The sequence below is a fragment of the Barbus barbus genome, assembly GCF_936440315.1.
Source record: "Barbus barbus genome assembly, chromosome: 44".
NCBI lineage: Eukaryota > Metazoa > Chordata > Actinopteri > Cypriniformes > Cyprinidae > Barbus > Barbus barbus.
The window spans coordinates 18680840-18707679 of NC_136722.1; the positions used below are offsets into that span (position 1 = coordinate 18680840).

General features: G+C 38.4%; 1 protein-coding gene across 1 annotated transcript in view; it reads left to right on the top strand.

Moving 5' to 3' along the window:
* Positions 1-26840, top strand: part of ek1 (eph-like kinase 1) — a gene marked incomplete at both ends in the record, with an annotated part of 69945 nt that overhangs the window by 4005 nt on the left and 39100 nt on the right. Inside the window, 4 exons of the mRNA XM_079406482.1 lie at positions 7087-7151; positions 8526-9195; positions 25006-25161; positions 25290-25643. Of these exons, the coding sequence (XP_079262608.1) occupies positions 7087-7151; positions 8526-9195; positions 25006-25161; positions 25290-25643 (1245 nt within the window). The remainder of the gene's footprint in view (positions 1-7086; positions 7152-8525; positions 9196-25005; positions 25162-25289; positions 25644-26840) is intronic.

The following is a 26840-nucleotide window of genomic DNA, read 5'->3' on the forward strand; positions in this document are numbered from 1 at the left end:
CTGGCTGCGTTCCATTGGGTGAAACACCATGTGAATCCCCTGAATGAGACAATTCATTATTGCCCTAGTTACCTTTACTTGAGCATATCAGTGTCTCATTACATCTCACTGTGTTCATAGCTGAGCTGATGGAAAGTAGAAATGTGATCTTAATATAATCTTCCTCAGTTTAGTTATGTACAAAATCCTGTCATTATTTACTCCTTTTTATGTCGTTCCAAACCTGTATATCTTTTTCCTTTGTGGAACATAAAAGAGGATGTTTTGAAAAATGTTTTAACTGCTTCCCTTTGCAATGAAAGTCATAGGAGCCCAAAACCCCCAACTGGACCCTACTGACTTTCATTAAAAGAACTGAGTCATTGATCAGATTCTCTAGAATCTGATTCCATGTTAAATTTCAATCAGATTTGTACCTTTCCCTTGTCACTCAGAGGGAGAAGATCAATTTACATCCCACCTTTCCATCAAGGGTCAAAGGCCATTGTGTTTTATCAGCTGAACTTTTGTCTGAGGGCTTAGCGTTTTTGCATTAATGATATTTCGGTTCTGGTAAGGTAACGAGACTTGATTAAAACAGATCCTTTATGTGTTCATGTATGCTCACGTGGATGAAACCCTTTTAGCCACCAACAGCTTTGATCTGTAGTTATTGTGAGGCCCACTCCTTCACCTTCAATAACATGCTCTCTACTCTCTGTACCTAATACTCAACATTAATGTTTTCTAATGTCTGAGACGGTGTGAATTCTGTTGTGCGTATCTCATTAACAGCACTACGCTTATTACTGATGGCCTGCTCTCCTGGGGATTTGAAGCTCGTGCGCTATGATTCCTGGGAGGTTTTATTGGATTGGACCCCTGCATTTTGTTAATGCAAGGCTTAATTGCTTAGAGACTCATTCCGAATTTGAAAATGGCTGTTTCATGCGTATTACAACATGCTTTTTTCTTTTGATTGAAGTTAAATAAGTATGTTAAAATAGATTACATTTGTTTTATGAAATTTGCTCATTTGGGAATTGAACCAAAAACTAAACCCTAGTATTAAACTTTGGTGCATATAACTTGAACCGCTGTTTATTTAAAAAAAAAATTTTGATAGACAAACTGTATGTTTCAGCTCCAGCGAGCATCTTACTCATATGTGGTGTGCTGAGAAACTAATCAGCCTTAATTATAAAGAGCCTTTATGAACCACAAGCTCAAAGATGATGTCATCGTCTTCTGGTGCAGCCCAGTTTAATCTCTCTAATTATGACTTGTGCTGTTGTGTTGTCGTAACCTATTTCATGCCCTCTCGGGATGTCATGTCCAGCACGGGTGCAGTTTTATCGCTGTTGTGCATCTCCACACACACACCCAGACTCATCGATGCGGCAGGTGTGGTCCGAGCTGTGTCTGCTTCTAATGAGGCATCCCAAGAGTGTCTTCCCTGCTGTCTTCCACTAACTAACACACAGGTCACCATTTCATGCCATGTCTGGCAGCAGCCTGTTTACACCTCTCATCATTAAACAGACCTTGGCATGGCCAGTCAGTCGTGCCTGACACACATTACACACGTTATTAGGTTGTGAAATACCCCTTGTGTTCATTGTAATTCACATGCTGATGTGCTTCCTGTCGAAAAAAGCTAAAATATAAATGTATACTCTTAGTAGCTCTTAGGCACTTCATGTGATGCATTTAGATAATAATTTATCAGTACATGGATATTTCCTTCCTTTTTACTTGATGCTTCCTACTGTGAGTGTCCATTCTTCCTTCATTGAGTGGGTGGAGCACACTTTATCTCGGCAAAGCCTGTTTGGCAATATGATTCTGTAGTTGTCTGGTATTTGTCTGAGTGATAACGGTGATTGTGTGGTGATTTCTGTCTTGGTTGAGTCTTATCTATCTCATGCTGTGGTCTGGAGCTTGGCACGGTTCCTATGGCTTCAGTGTGAAGATCATGATCTGTAGATTATGACATTCTGTCAGCAAAATGTTTATTCTAATCAGGAAATGTACAAAAACAAAAACCATCAAGAAGGGAAATGAGGTTAAAATAAAAAAAATGAGACCAAATGTGACAGGAGTTTGACGACGTATCTTCTATTTGTTGTAATTGAATATTTCCCAGTAAAGACAAAATTAATGCTGCCTTTCTGTGCTATTGAAAATATTCGACTTTGCTCTTCTCAATTACAAGTTTGTCATGTTCAAGTGTGGAAATAAAAGGAATCATGAAGGACATCAGGTTCATTCTTGCTATTTTGTTGAGGAAATCTTATTAAAGCCAAAATGTATTGAAAATTTGTAGTAAATATCCAATGGATTTTAAATAAAAAGTAGTGTCCTATTTGTTAGACAAATTAACATTAACTATTGCACTACAACATTAACTATTAAGTAAACATTAACCGTTATATAAATTCACTGTGCTAGTTAGTCAGCTTGCTGATGATTCTGTAGTTTCTGTCAAATAAATGCTGCTTTTGCTGCCTACACACAATGTGCATCAAATGGTTGTTTATATAGGTAAATATAAAAAAAGGTGAGAAACCAGTGTAGATTTGGTGGAGAAAAAAAAAATTCACTATACTAAAGTCACTACAGCAGTATTTCTTCCTCTGCCGTGTTTGAAGTTATGGCCTGTCCAACTTAGAAACACTGGTATCAAAATGATCTTACAGTTTCCCAGTTGTAAATATAACTTGAGAGGCCATTTGCATTCAATTTCCAACTAGGAAACTCGAATTTACGATAATTCTGATAGCACGTGAAGGTAGCATAAAAAAAAACTCTGTCGTATTTGGACCCATCCAAATAAGTGTTTGTATGCACATAAATGTGTCTGCTTCAAAAATACAAGAACATCTTCATTCATACGTGTTAAACAGGTTTGTCATGGGTGTCAAGCTGTAACTGGATGGCTGTTCTTTTGGCCATTGAGTCAGATGAGTGTGATGGTTCTGCCGGACAGGCTGGATCTCTGTGGCAGGTCTCATCAGTCTGTTGAGGCAGAATAGAGGCTCTTTTACCACCTCCCAGTAGAGCAGACCTCTGACTCCCCACCAGCAGTGACTGACAGGAACTGCTGACTGCATTTCAAATACACCCCACCACTTCTGCCGAGACGGCTGTACGATAGCAATCTCTTACAATAGATATGCTTCCCGTGCTTGGAGTGGATGCTCTGGAAACCGACATATCAGTCTTTGCAGGCTTTGTGTTTTGTGCTTCAGTAACCCCAGAGGACTTTTTTTCAAACCATACAAGAATTTTTACAAATGTGGAAGACTTATGAGACTTAAAGGTGAAATGCGTAGTTTTTTTGCTGGTGTTAAAATACTTTTCTGTCTTAATATTCAGAGAAAACTAGTATATAGAGAAACCACTATAGCTGTGTCGGAAATCACGTGCTGTCTACATTTGATGTAGAACCTACTTCATGGTCATAAAGTACTGTATGTTGTATAACTGAAATTTGACTACATTCTCCATGTTTTCATTGTAATGTGACTTACGGCATCAGTCGTGTCACTATAATGACATTCACAGTTCCTCTCCCATATTCTCGTGGGATATTAAAGTGTCCATCAGATGCACACTAAGGAATCTCAGCAGAAGTAGTAGTTCACCCGGGTTTTTTTTTTCCACATACATGTTTTGTGAATTCTGAGATTTTGGACATACTACTCTTTTCATATCCACCTTTTTATTGCTGTAAAAATGGGTGTGGCCATTTGTAAATTCCATGCGTCTAGCTTCCAGTCTCAACTTCATCCAGCTAATTTTAGCTGGACAAAACAGTGTTTTTGCTGCTTGTTATTGAAAAATTTGTGTGTCATCATATTATTTTAATGTATTATCTTAATTATAATCATTCTGGTTTGTAGTGCAAACAGTTTTACCGTTTACTGAGTGTTGTTATTCTCCTCGCTATTTACCTATAGCGGCTAATGAACCGGAAGTCTCATCCATAGGCTTACTTCCGTGTTCCTTTTGACAGCTCTGTCGAGAACATTGTTTTGTTTGTTTAAGAATCCTGATCAGCCTGGCATAGCAACAGATTCAACAATGGTGTGGGGTATGTATGGGGTATGTATTTGTCTGACCAATGATAGAAGGGGAAAAAAACTTTTAGTAAAATGTTATCATTATATGATGAGAAAAGAGATTACACACTTCACCTCGAAATAGATTAAACTAACGAGAATACTCTTCTTAGTTATAAATACCATGTTTTATGTATGCAAATCAAGTAGATTTAAAACTTTTTTTTAATGCCGAATAGTCCCGAATCTTGTCAGAATACATGTTCAGAGTTAAGAATAGTTTCCTCGTAGATTGATCTACCTCGTAAGTGAAGGATACTTGAGAAGAACCTGACAGTGGCTATGCATGAGCGAGTGTGACCCTATTGTCCTTTTTGGTTCCCTGAGGATATATATCCAGCTGCTTATCTATCCTTTCCCTCTCTCTTTCTTGACCTACCCTTCTCCTTTTTCCATTTTTAATGTTTTGCTCCCCGGTTTACATTGGAGGTGATTGCTGACCACTGCACTCTTCCCAGTGTTTTATGGTTAATCTCATCTATTGGCCTTAGGTGGCGAGATCTTTCAGCTGCCCCGAGGGATTCCAGCATTTGCCACATCCACAGTTGCACGACTGGGAGCTAATGATGAAGAAAAGCCCCCATCCTCTACTCTAACCAGCTGTTTTAGTAAACATCACATGTATTGACCTGGTCCTGTACAAGACTGTAACCATATTTGGGATAATGGGGGTTAAATTTAATTGGCTATATACAACCACTATTAGAGTGGATGCTTCACCTGCATTGTCTATAAAGGTTATGACCCTGGCCTTGTAATAGTGACAGAAAAGTGAATTTACAGTGATTTCTGTAGATTTTCTTTGAATTCTATGTTACCTAAATGGATTTTAGTTAAGAAATCTTGTCATGTCTTTTGTTGAGCCTGATTATATTCTTCCTTAAAGACCGTAGAAACATCAGCTTTGTGAAAACTCACTTCTCTTTTTCTTTGACAGGTAGAATAAAGGGATCTTTCACCGTTTGGATGGCAAAAAATTGAAAGGCTTTCTATGTGTTTGAACTAGGAATTTGGAGAGAGAACTAGACTTCTTAAACATTTGAGTTTCTGTGACATTTGGTTGCATAAGCTTGTCAGCTTGTTAAGGCTAGTTAGGTAATATTAACATAGATGGGTTTTGTTGAAATTGCAATGTCTTAAAGAATGGTTCAAAAATTACAAACCAATCATGTTTTGCCATGTATGCCATTATTTTTCTAGCAAAAGTGTTTGTGAATTTGTGGCTTTCTTGGAATTTCCTATGATAATTATAGTAATATAATTTCCAGCAACAGTTATTTATCAGAAAAATAAGAAAATTATGTGAAAATGGTAAAATAATATTTTAAAACAATTTTACATTAAATAGTAAATTTACAATTTTTATTTAAAAGTATACATGCAAATATAAATTATACATTTTAAATTTAGAAATCAAGGTTTAATTTTTGTGCCATTGAAAATCTGAGCTGCTTTCCCAACAGAGCAAGTAAACATTGATCTAGCCTGGCCTCCTTACTGCTAAGATCTGATAATGTTCATGCTGGTTTAGTCCCTGTTTGGTACTTGTCTTGCTGAAAGACCAGCTTAGCAATTATGTTTACTTGTAAAACATTGTCAGTAATGTTGGTTGCACCTGATCTTGCAGGTGCAACTGGTTGACCATGTGGTCTTACTGGTTGAAATAGTATTGTTCAGAGTGTCAACATAGACTTGCTTGCTAGTCTTGCTTGTTAAGAAGTTTGAGCACGTTAGTTGTTTGTGATTTAAGTAACCTTCTTAAAACACGCCAGTCTTTTCATCAGGGACTGTATAGCAGTTGTTTAAAAAATGCTTGCTGAGCCACAACTGATGTCTCAGGTGGAACAAATTTTGCCTTGCTGCGAGTTAAATGTTACCTGCTGTTTGTATTAATGGCCTGTGCGAGGCCTTTGGCTGTATTCATTTGTTTGTTTTATTAAATGGGTCTTTGAAAGCCTGAGCAGAATGATTTCCAGATCGTTTGGACTGATATATTGGCATGTCTGGTTTTACCCCCTCATCAAAAAACAGCCACACGAGCACCAGTGGTTAATGGCATCGTAATCTGTATTCGGTTAAGAAGCAATATCCTGCTTTGACTCTACATATGGTTTTCTCTTTGAGTGTCAAGTCATCAAATTTACCCAATTGCTCTGTATATGACCCATAAAACCAAACATAATCCATGTTTCCACATCAACCAATCATCAAAGCGCGATTTAAAAATGCACACTGTTTGCATGTCACACAAACCCATTGGCAGTCAGTTTTAATTAGAATTTGGACCCAGATGCTCTTTGATTTTCCCATTTTCCTTTTTTTTGAAATCGTCACAAAAGGGCACGCACATGTGCCAGGAGAGGGAGAGGTTGATGTTCAGCGTGAAAGAGGAGGAACATCTGAGGTTTGGATGTGATTAAGAATTAATCATCCTGGTTGCCAGGGATGTAATTGGTTTGGAACGGGGCTCAAAGTGGGAAGTTCAGGGCTCCGACCATTGGGAGATTGAAAGACTGTTATAAATAGCACCATCAACCTCTGAAAATATTGATGTGAGAACAGATTTCAAAAAGACTGCATGAGTAGTTGCGAATCACATGTTTTGTAATGGTCACGACTGAATCTAACCCCATCTGGCTTTAGATTATTGTGCCTGGTTGTAGAGGTTGTTGAGGTTTAGAATGATAAAATAAATCCACTGTATATGTCATGTACCTTTTAAATAAAACTGGAATGAATAACCTCGAATGCAAAGTGTTGATTAGGCTGTTACAAGTGATTCTGACATTTCTAGAGCTCTGTTGTCTATTTTATTCAGAAAGACTGTAGCCTTGAATGATTCATGCTTTACATGACATCATGCTGTGTAAAAACACCATTGTTGTTTATGAAAAATTTGAACGAACGATAAAAATAGGATGTTCTCTGCTAGCACTGTGGCTTTGATTAACTCTATATCTCTGTCCTTTTCATTCTTTTACAGTTACTCTACTCGACTCTATGTCCGCCCCAGGTGATCTGGGTTGGGAAGCGTATCCACCAGAGGGGGTAAGTACCTGTGAAAGTCTGCACAGCCGAAATACATCAATCAACTCAAAAAAACAATGATTAAGATCTCTGTGCTTGTGAAAGTTGCCCTGGGCATTTCTCACAGTACCTTTGCCAAAGATTTTATCAGAAAGCAGTTCGATATGGAAGCCACTGTCACAGGTTTTGGGATAAGTGCAAATTCTTTCCTTACAAAAGGATATTTAAGCATTTTTAAAGTTTCAACATCCAATAAGAGGAATTTACAGAATAACAGTTCACATTAATTCAACCTAGACAATGCACTCTGGGAAACTAAATAGTGTTTTCTAGCGTTTTGGATGTGTATCTAGTTATCTGTAAGGCCTTTGCAAATATATATTTTTTAATTCACAGTTTCCTTGAAAGTTCAGTTATATTTTAATTTTACTTTCTGTACATTCAAATTTAAATGAATTAATTGAATTGGAATTTAAAAAGCATTGTCAATTCTGATTCTCAATTCTCTATAATTACTAGGCCAGATATTTAACTGTTACTTCATCCCCAGCCAGTGCTGTTACAACCGAGATTTAAAGTGTAGTGCTTGATCTTTACTTGATCTTTCTAACCCTAATAATGCTCACAGCTCCCCTCTGTGAACATACAGGCTGCGAGTCTTCAGGGTTTCCTGTGGGGGGTCGTAGGAAAGTCTCATTTCGAACAACCTTGCCAACCCGCTGAGTAACGATTCTCTGTCTCTGTGGGAGTTGGTTCTCATCCCACGCTTACGTTTCATTCATTCAAATCCATTTTCACAAGATGATGATGGATTGTAATAGTGGTCTTGGCACAAGTAGTTACGCTTAGATTCACTAGTGCCTGTAAAGAAAAATCTCATGTTTTTGTGTAGTGTTTATAAAGCAGGGGAAACATTCAAGGTTTGGCATGTTCGGCAGTATGCGTACTACACTTCTGAAATTAAAGATTTGAAAGATTTATGTTGCTACTTTTTGTACTTTATTTTTAACCCACAGACTTACTGACGTCAATGCCAAACCAACAAACCAAATTATTTTTCATGGTTTTTGCCTTTTACGTTTTAACAATTGAAGTTTCCAGAGCACAATTATACAATTTTCTTTGCATCAACAATGAGCTGATTTATGCGTGAGCAAAACAACTGAGACTTTTCAGTTCATAACTTTGAGCTGATTGCCTGTCAGATGCACTTTCCTCTTGATGACAGTTAAATGAAGCCTTTTCTCGTAAAGTGCCCATCATGCGTCTGTCAAAATCTTTTAGAAACCACTGTAAGAGCTTAGAAAGTTCAGAACCAAAGTACAGAGAGCAATTACCAAAGCATCGAGGGATGTATTTCTCATTGTACTGATCGACTTTTTGTTTGTTTGTCAGTGGGAGGAGATCAGTGTTATGGACGAGAGGAACATTCCTATGAGGACGTACCAGGTGTGCAATGTAATGGAAGCCAATCAGAACAACTGGTTGCGCACTGGACTGATCCAGCGAGAAGGTGCTCAACGCGTCTACATGGAGATCAAATTCACTCTGCGTGACTGCAACAGCCTTCCGGGAGTCCCTGGAACCTGTAAGGAGACGTTTAACGTGTACTACCATGAATCCAACAACGCTGTCGCTGCACCTTTGCGCCACATTCGAGAAAGCCAATATGTCAAGATTGACACTATAGCGGCCGATGAGAGCTTTACGCAGACGGACGTTGGGGATCGTGTCATGAAGTTGAATACAGAAGTGCGAGACATCAGTGGTCTCAGTAAGAGGGGTTTGTACCTGGCGTTTCAAGACCTGGGTGCTTGCATTGCTCTGGTGTCGGTGAGAGTCTTTTATAAGCGCTGTCCTCTGGCGGTGCTCAATCTGGCCCGGTTCCCGGATACGGTGACGGGTGGCGATTCAGCGCTGGTGGAAGTGCGCGGCACTTGTGTGGAGGATGCGGAAGAGCTCGAGGCACCACGGATGTTTTGCAGTGCTGATGGAGGTTGGCTTGTGCCCATCGGTCGCTGTGTGTGCCGGCCAGGCTTTGAGGAGGTAGATGGACACTGCCAACGTAAGTATTATTAGTATTACTCTTTGACATTAATAGTGCGACCAAAATAGTGGTTTTACATGGCAAAAGTGTCCAAATCCACAGCTTCTTTATAGGTTCTTTCCACTTGTGTTAGCATTACACTATTTGTTGCGTAACAGAAACTTGAGGTTACGCAGTTAGAAACTGTAGCAAATAGGGTTAAAGGTTTTGACTCAAAGACAAAGTTCAAGATTTCTTAAAAACAATCTAATGATTGGATGGAAGAGATTAAGATGGATTATTGTTAGATTATTAAAATGTAAATGCATCACCAGATTCTATAGTTGAACAATAGATAAGGATGGGTAGGTAAGTGGATGGGTAGGTAAGTGGATGAGTAGGTGGCTAGATAGGTAGATGGGAAGAAAATGGATGGGTTGGCAGACAGGTAGATTGATGGGTAGATGGCTAGATAGATGGGTAAGTGAAAGTGACGTGACATGTGGCCAAGTATGGTGACCCATACTTGGAATTTGTGCTATGCATTTAACCCATCCAAAGTGCACACACACAGCAGTGAACACACACACACTCAGAGCAGTGGGCAGCCATTTATGCTGCGGCGCCCGGGGAGCAGTTGGGGGTTCGGTGCCTTGCTCAAATCGTGGTATTGAGGGTGGAGAGAGCGCTCTACATTCACTCCCCCCTCCTACAACTCCTGCTGGACCTGAGACTCTAACTCGCAACCTTTAGGTTACGAGTCCGACTCTCTAACCATTAGGCCATGACTCCCCCATAAAACAATCTAATGATTGGATGGATAGATCTATAATGATGGATAGAGTGAGATAGATAGACATGACATGGCTAGATAGATAGATAGATAGATGGGTAGATATAGTTCAGCTATAGATATAGACAAGCAGGTAGATGAATAGATATGTAGCCTATATGGATAGATCAATATAGAACAGTCCAGAAGTGGCATTTGATTCACATCTTATTGCTCTGTAGTTATTTTTTTGCTACAATTATTGTTTAATGAAGCAGGGAGTGTTTTGCACTTTGGCATCTTTTATACTTCCAAATAAAAGATCCATTAAAAAGAGAAAATGCTAGGTAAAACCTCACAAATTAAGTTATCCCCCTGAGAAAGGTAGACCGCAAACTTTATCGCATGTGCATGGTAAAGGGTTTAAACTCAGGTCTTCACTGTTCTTTTCATCTCAGAAGGTGCTAATGGCTTCATTAATGTAGCTTGCTTTTTTGCCAAGATGAGGGTTGCACTGTAATTATTATTATTACTTTGTTTTTGTTTCTCTCTCCGCCTTTGCTTTTTCAAAGCCCTGTCGCCCCTCAGCCTCTGTTCGTGGAATTTGCTCATATGCCACCCCAGGACTGAGAAGGCTGCAGCTTTTAAATATTCATTCAGCCATTCTGGACTGTTTTCTTGTGGGTGGAAGTGTAGATCAGGAAGGAGGGGGTTTGTACAGGGAACATTTGAGTGGCATGACTAGGAAGTAGACTGGAGAGATGGGAGTGGGATATTCATCACAACCAGTTCAGTGGTCTTTGGTTTGCATCACGGCTGATAGAGTCTTACAGCTCATGTCAATGATTGTATCTGTTAATTGGGCTGTTAGCGATAGGCGCAGGTCAGGTTTGAAAACCCTTCTTGACTGTGTGTGGTTGAGATAGTGGTGGGAAAGAGAGAAACAGAAAGTAAGGGCTTGATATATCCAAGGGCCTTTTTTCAAAATTAGCTAATAATGTTTAGCTTACATCACGTGTGATAGTTTTCCAAGCAGAGAAAAACATTTTAAAAGTGTATACATGCAAAAAGATAATTTATACTGGCATACAGATTATCTCAAAGCTACTGGACTAAAATACGCAAAACTACAGTTTTGAGAGTCTATAAACTGTCTTAATCAGATAATTGTATTTTTGGTTTTTGCATGCAGCCTGTGAAGACATCACATTAGAAAAATACATGCAGTTTCTTTATATTGTCATAGTACTCAGTTTAACTCGATACTTTCTATTCAGATAACTTCATCTTTTTAAACTCCCTCAGTAATATCATTTGCTGTGGCACAGTAGATTCAGCTCAGTGCCGCAAAAAACATTCAGCACCAATGGAAAAAGGGGAGAATTTTGCAACCATTCATTACCGTGAGTGATCGAGACTGGGCTGTAACTCAAAAATAACCTCAAAATAAAAGATCTACTCCAACTGCAATAAGTAATTGGTTAATTCATACAAGTCCGGTCAGCTGACAAAACATTCATTTCTTTCTGGCTCCAACATCTCCTTCAGAAACAGGGCAATGTCATGCGAAATGACTGAAAGTGAAAGAGCTTGTGGTCTGTTTTCACCTTGTGCTCTCGCTGTGGATTCTGGAAGTGCTTGCTGACGCTGGCTTTCTCCACTTTTCATGCTGCGAGGGCTTTTATATTCACTGAAAACAGCATTAGTAGAAGGACAGTATTACATCTAAATTTGGGCTGGTGTTTAACAAACATTTCTCTTTCCCATTCTTTCTACCTTTTCTTCATTTTTTTCCCCCCCCTACCTTTCTCTCTTTGTTGGTTCTTTTTGTCTCGCGGATTCTTTCTAAATTTTCCAATAGCGCCTCAGTCTAGCCCACTTACCACTCAATGTCGACCCACATGGCCGTATAGAAAGACAGTGAAAAATAGAGGGAGACGGCTACTGTTTAGATACGTCTTCTCCCACAACCTCGGCTCAGTGAACTGCCTCTTATATTTATCTCTTCCATTCTTTTCTTTTCGTCTTATTGTGGCTGCTCTCGAACGCTCTCCAATAGAAACCCCTTCCCATCCATTCTGGTTTAACACTTTCTCCTGCCTTCCGTAGATTCATCCTTTTTTTTTTTTTCCCTCTCTTTCGTTTCATTCTTCATATCCTCTCTTAACCTTTTAGTTTGTGAAAGTATGTTGTAAACTCTGATTTAAAAAAAAAAAAAAAAAAAAAACCCACTTGTAAGTGCTTTCACCGGGGCTGTTCATTCTTACCGTATCTCTCAGCATAGAGCACTTCGGTGTACAATCAAGCTCTTTTGTTGGATGTAAATGGTCTTTGAGTGGATTGGTGGTGCACACCAGCTTCTGAGTTTGGGTCTGGCATGAGGTCTGACCCGATGGCCCCCCAACTGTTAGCATGCCAGCTGGAGATGGGCACTCTCTTCTGTCTCCCGAGGGGTATTTTCTACAACGCTAAGTTCACACGGTTGTGGCTGAATGGAGTGTTTTTCATCAGGGCAGGAGCGGCAGAAATGAGCTCTTTGTGACCGTAATCTTGCTGTGAGGAGCTCTGGAGTGTCTTCCTCCATAGGATTTGAGCTGAGAAACTGGGTCATGGGATTGTCAGCACACCAATGGAGATTCACAGTGCAGGCGGCTTTAGGAGATGAGCGTGTGTGTGTGCTCCAAGACCAAATTTTGGAGTGTAGATTGGAAAGGTTAACACTGTTAAGAGACCTGAGATTTCCTCACACTGCTGCTGTTCGTCTTTTTATAGGGGCTCTAGTAATCACGTACTTAGACGTTTAGTTCGATTTCCACATCTGTAATCCTCACCACGTGATGCTCGCCAGCTGGGTGACATCATGACGCTGGAATTACAGGAGTTTATCTTCGGCTAGTTATTTTGTACCACGGACACAGTCGTCATTCAGCTCACCCGCATAAACCTTCTCTGCAGCTTTTGTTGGCTAAAGGGTGAATGGGTATTAGGAAATGGGGAAATTTGAGTCGTTTTGCCTTTTATGGACAGGACCGTATAGAGCAGTGGTTCTCTACCTTTTTGGCTATCCACAGTAATATTTGCAAGCCCCATGACAGTTCAAGGATTTTTTAAAATATTTTTTCACTCATAATTTCTACCTAATGATATATTTTAGAACTTAGCATAACTTAAAAAATATTTTTTAAACACAAAATATTCTTTTTAAAATTTAAAATAAGATTTTAGTAATTTTCATGATTTTTCTGGGTCCAGAAATTACATTTTTAAAATTAGGCTATATGAAGAAAAATATTTTTTATTTGACTTTTACAATGTTCTAGAAGTAGCTTGGGTCCCTCCTTTAGCCCAACTCAGTGACCTAAGCTGTTTTCTTCCCCCATATGCTTTTGAGCTCTCTGCATAGCATATTGCTAGCTGCTCATTTGGAAGTGTGTGTATGAGCTGCATCGAGTGCACGTTTTTCTTCCAACGGAGAAGCTTTTATTGGCGAAGACAGCTTAAGACATCTGCAATAGCCATTTCATTTACCCTTGATAATAATATTATTTCTGGAACTAATTTTTAAAGAAGAAAAAGATGCTCATGTGTAGCTACATTGCCAGCCAGTTTGGATGCACTCGACTGAATTGATATTTCTCATGATCTTTAAAACCAAATGCTTAAATGCTTGAAATTAGTTTTGTGGACAAATCTAAACTGTGCCTGCATATAAAATTAAACCTTCACAAAATATTTTTTTAATGTAAAAATATTTATTTATAATAATTTGTATTATTAATTAATTTATTTTAATGACTATGCAGAACCATATTTCATTTTAGTTTAACCATTACTTTGAACTGTGTAAAAATAATAAATATTTATGCTGTTTTTATTAGTGGCATCTAGTTAATCTGTTGCCGACTAAAATGTCTAGCTGTCTCAGCCCTCTATCATACTGTCAACTACATGTCATCTACCCATTTCCGTACCTCCAGCTGCTGTTCAGATCAATAGCACTTTAGTAGCCGATAGTAAACAACATGGAATAACCTGTCAGTGGATGGCAAAGTGCCAATCTGTAATTTAGGCTCATGGTCCAACTGTCATAACACAGATGATTCATGATACTTGTTTTCTTTCGCGTGCAGTTGTCTCTAAGGAAACTGTAGAACATGTTCAAGTTTCAGATTGCTGGCATGCTGAGATCTGGGCAGAGTAAAATATAAATGATGCCCAAATCAAACGCTGTTGGGAAAAGAAGTGATGGTGTCTTCATAGGTTTAAGGGCTGTGGAGCTTTGAGATTTGTGCATTTCTTTCTCAGAAAGCAGTTAAACCGAGACCGTTGTGAGCTCTGCTGGAGAATGTCAGGATGGCTACCAGATGTAGCTGGTGGGTTTTTTCGTCTGGCTGCTGGGTCTTGGGTGTGGACCCCTGTAGGAAAGACAAACGCAGAGTAGAGTCTCCACAGCCAAAGCATCAAAGACTTGGAGCGCCATCAATTATACAGGGACATTGACAGCTTACAGAACTCTAAAATTTCATCTAGGGAGTTTAGCACATCGTTGAATGTTCCTTTTCTGTCTACAGGATAAATTTATGAATGTTTTTGCATGCGTTTAGTAGAAGTTGTATTTCACAGTCTGTAAAACTGACAGTCTGGCTTCACAGTTTTTCTTTACTGAAAAGGAAACTAGACATTTCTTCCTCATACCTCCCAATCACCCGCAGTTTAAAAGTCACAATAGGCCTATTATTCCTATTTAAAATATTAACTTTGTAATGATTTTTATAGAGAAATTCACACTATGACACTAATTTAGGATTGCGATTTTCACAAAGTTTAGTCAAATTAACCATTAAAAAACCCATAATGGGGAAATGGACATCTTAGTTGCTGTTTATGTTGAGCATGGACAGTTTACACTTCTCACTACAGGGTTTACCAGTGTTATGTTCTTTTCTAATGTTGCCTCACAGTGGCGTTGGGATTTGTTTCTACACCTGTTCTGTTCTGTCTCTTAATGGCACTCAGATATATTTTTTCAGTGTGTGTTGGGGAGGAAGGCGACACGTGGAGGCACCGACACGTGCAACCAGCAGTCATCTTGTATTATTTTTTCCAAACTCTTTTAATAATTCATCTGGTGGGCTGCAGATGACAAGAGGGCCTTACGACCAGGAGAAACAGTCTGCTGGTTGGCACAGGCTCCTTTATTTAAAGTCAACATGAATCCGTATGGACCCTATTTACTTGATTGCTTTTTCCAAGTCTTATTGTCCATGATTCATCAGTGCACATTAATCCAAATTAAAAAAATTATCTTTGTAATCTTTATTCAAATATCCCTTTTTTTTTTTTTTTACAATTTTCTGCCTTAGGCCACACAAGCTATTGAAGGACATTAAATGGCTTTTCTACATTTTCCCCCCTTGTGGACCATTCCTTTTCACCCAAAAATGCATTCAATTTTGGAGTTAAGAGGGGTTGTACTTTCATTTTAAGAGACAAAAACTTCACCGTAAGCCACTCTGTTAGCCACTCATGTCTTGATCATTAAAAGTTCCTACATTTATGAAACAGGCGGAGCCACAGGAGAGACTGGAATTAAATATCCAATAGCATTTGCACATGTGTAATGAAATGGAGCCACTATCAATAAAACGAGAGACTGTCTTTTAAGAGGAGCCAGTTTCCAGCGCTGATTCGGAGTCTGGCACTGACTGGTTTAAAGACCTGGTCTATGTTTTGTGATTACAGACCTGTACAACCTCGCATTCTCCCATGCAAATCTCTACGATTATAGAGGACAAGAATTTTCTCAAGCAAAATTCTAGACAGTGGGAGGGTTATTAAATGGATCAATATGAATAATTCTTTTTGATTTTCATGACACAGAATGTTAAAAGAAAACAGTAGTACGAGGGAGACTTCAGCAGCTATTTTAATGGCTGTTCTGTGTTCAGAAATAATGCATTGCTTTGGAAACTCAGCTTGAAGTAGTTTTGTTTTATATTCCTGTGATTTTAAATTGATATAGTGAGGCTGTAGCTTTGTACGCTTGCACAGACAGCAAGAAAAAAGGCACGGGTAAGCGGAGAAGAATTTGTTTTTATTGCTACTTTTCTCACATGTATGGATAATCAATTTTTTATAGCTCTCCACCCAAGAGCTGCGGTCAGAGGCTCCCCCTGCACCCGCTCTGTAGCTCACCCCACTGAAATAACAGCAAGACCGCCGGTCTCCAAATACACTTGCTTTTCATTTCAGCCCCACTGATTACAAAGTCTGTAAAACTGAAGTATTGAGCATGCTGTAAGATTGAGTGGAACGGACTGGATGCAAACCACCTCCAATATGTTGTTCCCCAAGTACTGATTCATTTCTAAGATTAAAAAAAGTTGTGCATTAGCTCCTTAGAAAGCACTACAGTTATTGTTGTTTTGATAATTTTTTTTATTTTATATTTTCTTTTCATATATTTAGATTTTTTTTTTACATTTATTTTTATTTATTTATCTTAGCATTTTATTATAATAATGTTTATTATTATAATAATGTTTATTTATTATATTTTATTTATTATTTATTAAAACAAGTGAACAAAAATCCCATAGACTTACACTGAAGAAACCATATCTTTTTTTTTTTTTTTTTTTTTTTTTTTTTTTTAAGCTTTATTATGATAGGACAGATCAGAGCTGACAGGAAGCGAAGTGGGAGAGAGAAGGGGGGGTGAAATCGGTAAAAGTCCTTGAGTCGGGATTTGAACTCGGGACTCCTGTTGAGCATTGCGTAGCTATATGTGCCGATGAAGAAGCCATTTCTGGGGGCCAAATAGAGCAGATTTGACTTGGGTAAGTAAGCAGCCACCTAGCAACCAACCAAAGCACCCTAGCAACTATATATAGCTACAGTAATGCGAAGAAGTACCTCTCACATTCTCAAAAATCTAGTTGTTTTGTAAGTGTTTATTGGACGTTTATTCATAATCTTGGCAATTATATCATTCGCAAGTGGTTTTATTGTGTGTGTGTGATTCTTCTTATAGTTGGAAAATCTGCTGTAGGTGGAATTGATGGTTAATGGAAAATTGAACTCTGCTTCTGGATCATGATAAAGTTGTCCACCTTGCTTCTACCAGTTATTTCACGGGATTAAGTAGACGTTTTGTCTTTGGCTCAAGTGAACATTATATGCCACTAGGTTGATAGGATGTTCCAGCTAGGCGTACCAGCAAAGCCTGGGAGATTGGCTCTGTCACGCTGTGCATGATGGATGGAAAGCGGGAAATAGCCTTTGGAAAGAAAGGGCACTTCAGGGAGATTGAGAGCTGATTGAGACAAAGGAGAAATCCAGCAGTGGAGATGCTTAAACCCTCTCTTGACACCTCTGAGGTAATTGGACAGGTATTTTGGTTGTTGAAGGCCAGATAGAAGCCGTGTTATGTGACTTTAAGCCATTTGTGCAACCATGGTTATTGGAGAAGCTAAAGAGTTTGATCTCTGAGAAGGTCTGATATCCTCAGTTGCTTCTGGGATCAACTCCCTCCATAATCTTCCTGTTTAAAGGGTTAAAGATGTGGTTTTGGCTCAGAACAGGCTGGTTCTGTGTGAATATTGCGAATTACCTTTTAGCTGTGTTCCTAGCGGGTGAGCTTTGAGGAAAGTCTGGCTCTACCATTCTCCAGTCATCAGCCTGGATAGGTTGGATTTTTTTCCTTCTCCAAAAATCAATGCTACATTGCCTAATGGCCAGGGTAAAAATGGCTGAAAAGACTTTAAAAATTCTCTGCTGTGCAACCGGACGCTAAATCAATACAGCACTATAATCACCAGAACACTTCCATTCCTGTAGGTGAGATCAAGTTCTGCTAATGTGAAGAACCTTGTTTAGTCTTGTATGTCAAAGGGCTCAGCAGGTCATTTGCTTACCAACAGAAATGCAAACATGGATATCCATAGACAAATATGCTGAAATACCCTAGAGGCTAACTGTTAGCCTCGATTAGCATGGAAAGTGGCGCTTTGATATTGATGCATTTTGGCTGTTTGGCATCAGTGAGTCAAGGTGAGCAAACATCAAAGTCTAGATGTAAGAAACGGAGCTTCACTGATCACTAACGCCAACGCTTTCTTAGCGCCTTTTTGGTCAGCCATCAAATTTCATGTTGGATGCATAAAAGAGAATGCCGTATGATTATACTTAAATACTAATGTGAGCTAGTCTAGAGGAGCCCATGTTTGTCCGTTTGAAGGCCAAGCACATGAAACATGCCTCTGAAGGTTGGCTATTTAAAGTCCTTTGAAAGTGTTTGAGATGCTAACGTTTCCAAGCACTTGTCTTTGCTTTAGTTTGTACGAATCCTTTGCTACGTGTGGATAAAATTTCACTCTTCAATCGCCCTGGAGTTCTACTATTTAAGTCTTGATTCACACTCAATGAAGGGAACGTTTTGGAATTATGTTGCCATGGAAACTAGTACGTAAGCCTCTCTCCCTAAGTAATAAATGTGCGGTTTCTGTGGGTACGGGACCCTGCGGTCACCTTTCCACTGACCCTACCTTTGCTACGCTGTTCTGCTTTTCTGAGTAGGTCCACAATGCTGTTAAATTGAAAAGGGCACCTGAAGCGCTGGAAGCAGGGATGTCACTCTTACCGTCTCACTCTCCCCCCCATCTGTCTGTCATATCTGAGTAAAACTCCCTTCATCTTCATTGAAGACTGGTGTAAATAGTCGCCTAACTGGATTGACTAGGAATGGATGTCATGTTCTTTTTTTCAATATTTTTTTTTACTTTATTTTATTTTATTTGTAAAACTGTATTGTCTATCCTTACAAAAAGTACTGTGGTGATGCCATGTTATTAGATTGTAATATCATGGTATTTTGAACACATTAATAGATTAAGTTTGATTTAGCCTAAATTTGGTCTCAGATTCAACCCCCCCCCCCCATTTTATTTTTTTATTTTTAATATTTTAGGGCAACCAAATTTACTTTATTTTAGGTAGTCTTTAAATAAATGTTTTTTAAGCTTTAATTTAGTTTTTCCATCTGTTTTAGTATTTATTTCAGTTTATTTTTATTCAGTTTTTTTTTTTTAACAAAAGCAATGTGGTGCCCTGATCCATGTGATGGAGATGTCTATTGATCTGCTTCATTCAATATGAACCAGAGGCTGCAGACAGAATGAGAAATACACTAATAGCAACTATTCGTCCCCATGGTCCAGGCATTAAACACACTCTCCAAACATGTCTCTCATCCTCATAGGAAGAAAAAAAACACAAGTGCTCCACTGTTCATTTTTCTCTTGCTTTCTTTCTCTTACTTAATTCCCATGATGGTGCTGCTCTTTCTGTCTTTTTGTCTGAAGGTATCATATATAAAAGCTATTGATTATCTTGAGCCAAGGGGACACCAATCACACCAATGTAAATATTTGATAAGGAAGCCATCTGAAATCTCTCTGAGATGTTCCAATTTTCTGTCTTCTGCTCATGAGCAGAAGTACAATCTCAGTATTTTCTGTTTTACATCGATTATTTTCCTCTCCTATCAATAATTAGTGTTGACATTTTGTTGCTCAATGTAAAATTCGTAACTTTTTGATTTTGGTGGATAAAAGTTTTTAAAATATTAATAAAAAGTGAAGAAATTTTTCTAATTTTTTTTTATATATTAGAAACATGTTTATCATAAAAGAGCTGTATTCAGGGCATGAACTGCATTTTTAATGCTTTGAATAAATTTATAGAAAATGAGTGTAATTGATTAATAGCTTGGGCTATACCAGCACCAAACCCGCATAAACCATGTTCATGCTCATTTTGTTTGCCTAAATTAAGATTTCATTATGGTGGACTCACCTTGCTGGAGGATGTTTTCAAGCTCTGATGATCTTAGACAGACCAATTAATCTAGAGCTTTGCTGCTCTCTACTTAGGGGCAAATTGCTTCTCCTGGATCTGTCCTTCACAGCTTTCCATATCCTTTAACAAAGTTTAATTGGCGTAGTGGAAATCTGCCTTGTTGCTATTGCGCTGGCTTTGACACACTAGACCGGTTGGGTTCCACAAAAGGCTGGGCTTTCCAAGGGCTTTCTGGTTTGGAACTAAACACAGAGAGGGTGCCAAACCATAATATACACATGCTGTTTTGTTTCAGGCCTCGTTCCAAACCACCATGGAGACTTTACACCTCTTACCTCACGCTGACCACCAGAGGTGATGAAGAAACAATCACATGTTCTTCAGGTCTTAGCTTTGTTTTTACACCCCATGCAGCAGAATCTCACCTCATAAGCCTGAAAACTATGTTTTAACTCAGAATTATTTAGGTCAGTGAATACTCCCGGATTTGTGCCAGAATTCAGTAAGCCTGTTAGCATAAAGCTTTAGTTAGCACAGCAGTGTAGACATTTGGGAAAAGGGCTTTTTTGAGTATTTCCACATCTGTGTATACAGAAAATGTAGCACATTGAGCTCTGGCTTTAAAAAACAATGTTTTTTTGTATATTTGTGGTCATGTGGATTATGACATTTCCGTAAATATAAGGAGAGCATGGCTAGATAACAAAATACAGTCAGCGTGACACTGAGAAAGGATAGATTTAGTAATTTCACACTGTGTGGTAGAATGAAAAAATAGGCGGTTTTCCTGTTAACAGCAGTATTAATTCTGCTGGTCCTGATTGCCTCTCGGCAGATTGAAGTAAAGGCATTTAGAGCAAATTCTTGTTCCTTTAATCTCTCAGAAAGATCTCCCGCTGAGAGGGTCTTATCTTTACTAAAGCATTATCGGTTTCATGTTTTCTCACTCTGTGTGTGTGTGTGTATGTTGCCGAGTGTGTGTGGTTGTGTCAGTGGCTTTAGATTGAGATAGATGGAGAAATCTTTGTCATTCATGAAGAAAGTCTACCTTAAATAATTTTTAGGCCAAAAAATAAACTACTTAATATTAAATAAAAATAAACTGGACTGGCCAGTAAGAATATGGCATTTTACATGATTTTTAATCTCCCATTAAAAGACACATCTGCTCATGTTTTGACTGACTTGACCTTTTCACGCTTCATACCAGCAATAAACTGCTGTTGATTGGTTGGTGAGGAACTGAAAGATGTTGATTAATTAATTAAGAGGGACAGCTGTCTTATTAATTATGAAACATCTCCGGCTGTTAATTAATGGTAATATGTTGGTAAATTAGAGTGTCAGTTAATGGATTGAGGTCAAGAATGTGAGTGCAAATTCTACAGTGTGCAATGTAATTCTTATTCAACTGCTACTGATTATTAATGGGATTTTTCTGGCCCCTGTATTGAACAGCATTGTGGAGTCAAGACATTTACAAATATGATTAAAAGATGAATATGAGACAAAACTACAGAATGTCATTTTATTATTGGGTGATTCAACACGTATATGTTTTACCAGCTAAGAAGTTCAGCACTTTTAGAGTTTCATCCCTCTATCTGATGTGAGCATAAGTATTGAAACAGTTGCCTCACAGGTCTTTCTAAGTGATCAGCTGTGTCCTGTTGCATTAATTCTTCAGATATTAACAGCAGGGGATGTGTCGTATCAGTTATATCCATTATTTCTGTATTCTGAATCTTGCATTCAATGATGACACACATAAACCAGGATGAAGATGAGGGAGCTGACTTTGAGAGAAAAGCAAGCAATTTGGATGCTAAAAGAAGAGAGGAAGTCAATTAGAGCTATAGCAAAAACAAAGGGCATGGAGAAATCAAGAGTTTGGAAACCACCAGCGACACCAGCAACCAACAACGACCTGATCGGCTGAGAAAACAACAGTAGTTGATGACAGACAAATCATAAAAGCTGTGAAAATGAACCCTAAAAGACGTGTCTGTAAAATCACCAACAACTTCCAGAAAGCTGGGGTGATGCTCTGACAATCTACTGTCCTCAGGAGACTTTGACACAGAATTACAGATGCTACACAGCAAGATGCAAACCTCTGACCAGCACCAAAAATAGAAAGGCAAGATTAGAGTTTGCAAAAAAGCACAAAGGTGAGCCAGAAGAGTTTTGAAACTGTGTTTATGGACCAATGAGACAAAGATGAACCTTTATCTAAGTGATGGGAAAGCAAAAATGTGAAACAAAAAAAAAGGGAACCGCAATGATCCCAAGCATACAGCCTCATCTGTAAAGCATGGTGGAGGTGGTGTCATGGCATGAGCATGCATGGCTGTCTCTGGAACAGGCCCTCTCAACTTTACTGATGACTTAAAATATGATGACAGTAGCAGAATGAATTTGGAAGGGTACAAAACCATCTTGCCTACCAATGTTCAAGAAAATGCCACCAGATTCATTGGGAAGTGCTTCATATTGCATCAGGACAATGACCCAAAACACCCTGCCAGTTCAGTCAAGGAATTTATAAGGCAAAGAATTGGAAAGTCTTAGATTGCCCAAGTCAATCTCCAGATTTAAATCTGATTGGACATGAATTTCACCAGCTGAAGAGGAGAGTAAAGGCAGAAACTCCCCAAAACAAGCAACAATTGGAATTGGCTGCATTAAAGGCTGGGAAAAGCATTTCAAAGGATGAGACCAAGAGTCTGGTGATGTCTATGGGTCACAGACTCACTGCTGTGATTGTGCACAAGGGATCTGCAACTAAATAATAGCTTTTAATCTTTTATATCTGCCTTATGTTCAACTGTCCCAATACTTATGCTCACATCAATGAGTGGGATGAACTCTAAAAGTGCTGTTCATTTTATTTGGTAAAACACGTGTTGAAACGGCTACTAGACTAGAGTCCTGCACGGGCCTAAAATTTAGGCCCTAGCCCGGCCCTGGCCCGAGACGCTCAGGCCCTAGCCCGGCCCACATCCGACAGCTTATCAGAATTTCCGACCTGAGCCCGTCTTTTTTCCCCCCTTCTGCTAAAACAGTTTAGTTTATACTACTGTTTCGGCTATTAAAATAGTTCAGTTTTGTGTGTAATGGCAAAATTATTATATTTTGTTTTAAGTTAATTTAGAAAAATGTTTGGAGCATTTTTATTCATTAAATAGCCTATAAGTTTTAGTTTTTTTTAAGTAACGACCAAGCGGCCAGCTGCATGAGCTGATCATAACCTATGTTTGATCATTTTAGCCTTCTCATATCATCATGACTTGCCTAAAATAAAATCTATAGATATACTAAAACAGTTCAAGTATATAACAATGTTTAAACGTTAAACCTGCGCTATAATAATAATGTGCGCTAGCCTATACCTAAGTTTGTGCGGAGAGTGGAAGCTAAAGCACGCTCTGCAGGACATGGAGGCACCAGCCTACGGCGTCAGTCCACTTCAGATTGGTTTTAATCTCTGCATAAAAAAATTGACGCAATCTTATCTAATTCTGATTGGGTGGGCAAGACAGTCATTTGGGTGGGCAAGACAGTCATTTGGGTGGGCTTAGCCCACCCCTGCCCATGCCTGGAGCCGGCCCTGACTCAACGTTGTTAAATTTACAAGCAACACCTCTCAAAACTATATCCACCTCTAACTGCTTCTCAAAGCTGTCGTCACTCTACACTCCATTAGCACGGTCCAAAGTTCAGTATTAGTCGCTTTGAAAACCTTCTCCTGAAAAGGGAAATATGTTGGAGGCATTGTGCTGTGGCTGATAAGAACTGACATGTTTGGGATGTGTTTGCAGAAATATAGGGTTTGCTTTTAGTTCAGGGGCATCATGGGAGTCTGGCACGGCGTCCCTGAGGGAAAGTGCTCTAATGCATGCACACACACCGATCACACTCACTCAGCTCCAACTTAACCCAGGCCCCATACACATACAGAAAACACAGCTGCCACGTGCCTCCAGTCAGGCTAATGCTGCAGGTGTTAGTTATGCCCCGCTGGAGAAGGTGACGAGAGCTGGGAGGAAACCTCCCTCAGAAAAAATCACAAAACTCCTCTTTTCACATTGCTTCTTTATTTTTTCCCCATTTATATATAAAAATAAATAACTTCTAACCTACACTTGCTGACTAATGGAAGTCAAGCGTAAGGCTTCTTGCTTCAAGATCAGTCATAATGTAGATTTACTTTTTTCACTTGCTTGTATTATTAGCACACAACAGGCTGTGTTTGCTACTGTGACTTTAAGAATCTCTGTATGTATTACCTCAATTTTAATTGATAAAGACTAGGAAATGGTTGGATGGAAGGATAGTTATTATACATATATATATCTAATTTGATGTGTTTTTTTATATTTTTTCTCAAGTAATAATTTAAGTGATTTATTTGAAGGATTTTTTTAGTTTATATAAAAATATATCAGAAATATAATTACAATACATTTCTTATTATAAGAAATAGTAAAACAATTACGTGTGTGTGTGTGTATATGTTTTTATGTATAAGTGTATATACAGTTGAAGTCAAAAGTTTACATACACCTTGCAGAATCTGCAAATACAGTAGTTAATTATTTTACCAAAATAAGAGGGATGTTATTGTTTTAGTACTAACCTGAATAAGATATATCACATAAAAGATGTTTACATATAGTCCACAAGAGAAAATAATAGTTGAATTTATAAAAAATGACCCCGTTCAAAAGTTTACATCCCCTTGATTCTTAATACCGTATTCTTACCTGAATGATCCACAGCTGTGTTTTTTTGTTTAGTGATCGTTGTTTATGAGTCCCTTGTTTGTCCTGAATAGTTAAACTGCCTGCTGTTCTTCAGAAAAATCCTTGAGGTCCCAGAAATTCTTTGGTTTTCCATAATTTTTGTGTATTTGAACCCTTTCCAACAATGACTGTATTGTTTTGAGATCCATCTTTTCACACTGAGGACAACTGAGGGACACATATGCAACTATCACAGAATGTTCAAACACTCATTGATGCTCCAGAAGGAAAAACCATGCATTAAGAGCCAGGGGGTGAAAACTTTTGAAACAGAATGAAGATGTATCTATCTTTTAATATTTTAAATTTATTATCTATACTATTAAATATTATATATAATTTATGTAATTTATTGTAATAGTAATATTTCTGAATATGAATACAATCAAATTTTTTCCCCTTCTTATTCGATAGCATGTCGGTCAGGCTTCTACAAGGCCTCTGCTATGGATGCGTACTGCGTGAAGTGCCCCCCACACAGCTACTCCCACCAGGACAAGGCCTCTGAGTGTGTGTGTGAGAGAGGCTTCTACAGAGCCGAATCGGACCCTCGCTCTATGGCATGCACAAGTAAGCTGTGGCTTCCTAAATATTAATAAAAATAAAGCATTGAAACATCCAGTTCATTATTGTGTTTTGATGATTTTATTTGGTTAAGTGCACAACTGATGTGCTTTACTTATGTGTATGCTCATCAGGACCACCGTCGGCACCCGGTAATCCTATTTCCATGGTGAACGAGACTGCAGTCACTCTAGAGTGGAGTCCTCCTCGTGAAAGTGGCGGACGTGGAGATGTCACCTACAGTGTCCACTGCAGGAAGTGCTCTGGAGAAGCAGGGGCTGCAGGAGACAGTGAAAAGTGCGTTCCCTGTGGCAGTGGTCCACATTTCAACCCCAGGCAGTTTGGCTTGACACACCCCAGAGTTCTGGTCACAGAACTGCAGCCTCACACCAATTACACCTTCAACATTGAAGCCCTGAACGGAGTGTCAGATCTCAGCCCCAGTCCACGTCAACTAGTGTCCGTCAACGTCACCACCAGTCAGACAGGTGAGATGTCACACAGAGATGTGAGATGTGTTTCTCCATTAAATGATTTTTCTGCTTATTAGTAGACAAGACTTATTAGGCGTGACAAAGTACTATAGAACTCATTATAATCAGTGATGCTGTCCACACTGGATGCCATGCCGCAACACGACAAATCCCTGACAGAAAACTGCTGCTGTGTTCTATTTATGACATATTGACACACATTTCAAATGATTTTCAATGATCACTTTGTTGCATCCAGTGTAGACAGACCGCAACAAGACAACTGTCGCGTCCGGTGTAAACACGGTGTAAGCCTTCTTTTGTTCCGCAGACGTTTTCCTCATTTGTTTTTTATTCTCCATCTCTATCTTTCTGTCGTCGTTCGGCTCGGCTAATGTCCGTCATGTGCACTGATGAGCACTCTCTCCTCTGCATCATGAGTAGACACACCCCTTACTGCTTATTGGCTACAAGTTTGTTTTGGTACTCGGCCCGACTCGTTTTCTAAAGCATTTTTGAAAAAATACATACCCCACCTTTAATTTTAGAAATCAGGTTAATTGCAGATTCATTTTATTCTGTTGTTGACCATTGAGTTTCAAGAAATTAAGAAATATTAACCAAATCTCTTTTTGTTTGAATAAATAAATTTCTTCAACTAACATTTATTTATTTTTATTACATTTATGCAATAGCAGACACTTTCAGTTGAATTACTATTATTTATTTTTTTTAGAAATTATTGCAATTATTTTATAACGTTGACCACTGAGTTTTAAGATTAAAAATAAAAGCCAAATCTCGAAACTAATCTTGCATTAATAAATACATTTTAACTAATACACTTATTTATATATAAATATATAAATATTTCTCTAAATATATTATATTACATTTAAAATTGGTATATAATATCAACAATATAATATATAATAAACTGTACGATATACATATAATAATGTAATTGTTTATAAATATATAAAGTAATATTTTAATAAATCATTAAATGTAAATGTAATTAGAAATATAATTATTTATATGGCAATATCACATTTAATATTTTCATATACAGTATAATTGAGCCCTTTATACATGAAAATATAAAGCTGTCTTCATTTCCTATGAAGGGGTATCTTGTAAGGTGATGGTTATATATGAAGGACCTTGGCATCAAAAGTCTGAAACCCTTTGTTCTAAATATTATGAACATTT